General features: G+C 40.1%; 1 protein-coding gene across 1 annotated transcript; it reads right to left on the bottom strand.

Moving 5' to 3' along the window:
* Positions 1-1361: 1361 nt before the first annotated feature.
* Positions 1362-3441, bottom strand: LOC111489724. The gene is made up of 4 exons (XM_023138060.1): positions 3316-3441; positions 2816-3222; positions 1958-2079; positions 1362-1859 (listed from the first exon to the last, which is right to left on the bottom strand). The coding sequence occupies exons 2-4, from the start codon at positions 3203-3205 to the stop codon at positions 1709-1711; spliced, it is 663 nt and encodes a 220-aa protein (XP_022993828.1). The 5' UTR covers positions 3206-3222; positions 3316-3441; the 3' UTR covers positions 1362-1708.

Here is a 3441-nt window from a genome sequence, read left to right as displayed (position 1 = left end):
AGTCACATGCATCGTCTGTTATCTGAATCTGCACTTGAAAGCTGAGTTTGTCCTCCATTGGTTATGATTCTACTGAGATTGAATCAAATCATACTTAATATCTCTAGGGTGGTGAATCTCTGTACTTGGACGCACAGGTTCGAACCTTTTCTCTTTGGTTGGTTAATGATTATTACAAGTTGATTATTATTGTTAAGCTCATGAGTCCAAACCTAATTGGACCCATTAGGCCCGCACGTCCCTAAGGGAGAAAGGGTGGTCTTAGGAAGGAGCCCACAAAGCTAGAGTCAAGAAGCTCGACTGACTATAATACCCAAAAGGAAAAATTAGATCCCAAGCAAGCCTATAGGTCGAGCTGAGGCTACAGGCAACTCCCCCGTTGCCCCTTGGTAGAGTCATTAGTATCGTGGAAGGAATAGAATAAATATGACAATTCATTCCCTATTTAAGGTAAGTAACAGAGTGTGTTGAGCAATGTAGGTGCGAAATCTCTTTTTTGCAGGGCAACTCGAACCACTCGGACTAGAACATCCATTTGACCTCTGAGATTAGACTTGTTCATCCCAATCAAATCTTGGCATTTAACAGTGAGGACTCAACCAATTAATTCTAGTTGCCATGAAATATCAGTTTACTTCAAATTTATACAATATGTTCAAAGTTTTTTTTTCTCCCTATTAAGTTTGGTTTTTTCATATATACACATATATATGTACTCTATCAGAAAGAGAAAAGAAACAAAGCCTGCTATTAGGGTCCTGGCGCTGCCCAATAGGGCCCAAGTTCTAGTGAAATGGGGTGGATAGTGAAGGATAGTTCTGAATTGGAACAAAGGTAGCAAAGCTTAGCTCTGAAGTGGACCAAAAACTTTAAAAACAGGCCCAAAGGGTTCTTCCAAGATGTCTAGACATTCTTATAAGCTAGTTTGAATTTTGTTTCCTCCTTTATTTGTACTGGAATGTAATATTTGTGGAGCTAACGAAATTCAAAGAAGGAAATTTTTCCTGGCAAGTTCGGTCAAAATGAAGATTGGGTTGTGGAAAATTGGTTTGTACTTCGAAAGTTTAGCCTCTTTTTATCTTTCAAAGATGAATTTAGTGCTCTCCAAGGCATTACCATGAGGACGTTGACTGCTTCATGCTCTCTAACACCATAAAGCATCCATCCCTCGTTGTCTAGAGAAGAGCATAATTCATTTTAATTGAAATCAGATAATAAAATAATGATTTCTATGCCGTAAAAGACCAAAAGAAATATATTAGATGGGATGAAAGATATTAAACTTTTAAAGAAAAGTTTACATTAAATTAATCATAGAGACTAATGAGAAATTGTTAAAAGTAGAGACGAAAGTGACATTATAGAAACATAAATTATTCTCATTTTCTAGTCCATTTTACCCTGCCCAAAACCCAATGCTTCATAACTGAAGAAAAAACACATGATCGTCCAGAAGCATTGAATAAGGATCCAGTCAAAAAAGGAACACACAAGGGAAAAATGGTTTGCACATGACAGACTTATTCTTGTAACTCATAGATTACTAGAGAGAAAGTTGCAATTCCATTCGGTTAACGCTTAGGAGAATGGTAAGTTTGTTAGTGGGATTATACAGATTACAGTAGTCTAGTCTGATGGGTTATTAATTAGATTAATACAACTTACTTCCAAGGGGTCAGGCTTCAGCTCTCTCTAACTCAAGCAGCAACTAAGCGAGGAGCCAGAAATTCTTCTGCCATCTGGTGTTGATTACATACCCACCCATGTCTCTGCTTTGCTTCCTAACTCCTATAGTCAAGCACTCTGCGTTGTTTATGCACTGTTCCACCAAATCCCCCGCCCCACCACTCCCACAAAAGCTGCACTCAGTTCATCAATCACATTTTAAGTTCAAAAACAAGTTGGAAAGTCCATTAATTCGAGTGGGAATTTGACTGTTAGGTTAGATTCAACCCACCAGCTGAAAAAGGATGATGGCCTTCTCTGTCCCAGAACCAGCACCGACACCTCCAGCTTCTTTACCTGGTTCATCACTGTGGCCAGCTTCGGTCCTTCTAACACCAGCACCTCCACCTCTACCTGAAGATTTCATATAGAACCTTATATTACACGGGGAAAACACATTAAGCAATCAAGGATGGTTGGGAGTAAGAATACATCTCCGTTGGTATGAGGCCTTTTGGGAAAGCTTAGAAGAAAGTGTACAATATCATACTATTGTGGAGATCAGTTATTCCTAACGTGTTATCAAAACCATGTTCCTAACTTAGTCATATCAATAGAATCTTCAAATGTCGAACAAATAAGTTGTGAGCTTTTGAGGTGTAGTCAGGTGTCGAACAAAGAGTGTATGTTGTAAGGGGACTCTGAAAAAAGAGTTGATCCTCAATCAAGAGGAGGTTGTTCAAGGACTCTATAGGCTTCAAGGGAGGTTCCATAGTGTATTTTGTTTGAGGAGGGGAGGATTGTTGGGAGGGAGCCCAAAATTGGCTAATTAAAATGAATGATCATGCGTTTATAAGTAAAAATACATCTTCGATTGTACAAAGACTTTTGGTGAAGCTCATTGTAAAGCCAGGAGAACTTATGCTCAAAGGGTAAAAGTGTACACTGTGGTACCAAAATTCCGTCCGTGATCCCTAACATATACTCCAATTCCTTGGTTAAAATGGAAGTGGGATCTGTGTCAGACAGAGACTAATAAGACATGTTTCCTCCCATTGTATAACTTTTAATCAGAAATCAAACCAAAAGCTTAATAATCTTAACAAGATCTGAGCAGAAAAGAAGGGGGAGAATTGAATTCCGTTCTAACCTCAGGTCTAGAAGCCTTGCAGAGAGAACCAAGAGAGGTAGCACAAAAAGAGGAAGAAGAAGAAGAAGAATCTGCAGAAGACAAAGTAGAGTCGGTGATGACATGAAGAAGAGTGAGAACATCGCCCTTGTTAGCCACATGAGTGAGCGCCCACATAGTCGCATGATTGGATTGCGAAGTCTGATCCACCACCACCATCACCCTCTTCTTTCTCGACATCCCACCATTGTCGATCCCATACATATTATTAACACCTCCCTCCATCTTCTGATTCCAACGCCACCCCTCTTCACCTACGCTTCTCCTAAACTCCCCACCCCACCTCCTCGAAGCCGACCGAGACCCCTCCCTTCTACTTATCTGCCTGAGAAACGATTCCGTACTTGGCATTTTCTCGAACACCTCGTCTGCAACAAAACCAGACAGAAATCAGTAAGCTTAAATGTAGTAAACGGGTCATTAACATACGAAAATGGCAGAGAGAAGGAGAAAGACAACACGAAATTGATGGATGGGACTGGGGCTTATGATTTCAATTACTGGTTAAGTTAGGGGGAGCGTGTGTAGAAAAGGAATGCCATAATTTGTATGTGTCTATAAAACAGAGGCTAAGAAGCGTCACGGGA

This window comes from Cucurbita maxima, unplaced genomic scaffold (genome assembly GCF_002738345.1).
Source record: "Cucurbita maxima cultivar Rimu unplaced genomic scaffold, Cmax_1.0 Cma_Scf00014, whole genome shotgun sequence".
NCBI lineage: Eukaryota > Viridiplantae > Streptophyta > Magnoliopsida > Cucurbitales > Cucurbitaceae > Cucurbita > Cucurbita maxima.
This window is presented reverse-complemented; position numbering and strand designations above follow the sequence as displayed.

Coding starts and splice junctions, on each gene's coding strand:
- LOC111489724 (XM_023138060.1), bottom strand. CDS start 3,205: ATGCCAAGTACGGAATCGTTTCTCAGGCAGATAAGTAGAAGGGAGGGG. Junction 2,080..2,815: donor GCAAGGCTTCTAGACCTGAG/GTTAGAACGGAA, acceptor TGAAATCTTCAG/GTAGAGGTGGAGGTGCTGGT. Junction 1,860..1,957: donor CCATCATCCTTTTTCAGCTG/GTGGGTTGAATC, acceptor AACTGAGTGCAG/CTTTTGTGGGAGTGGTGGGG.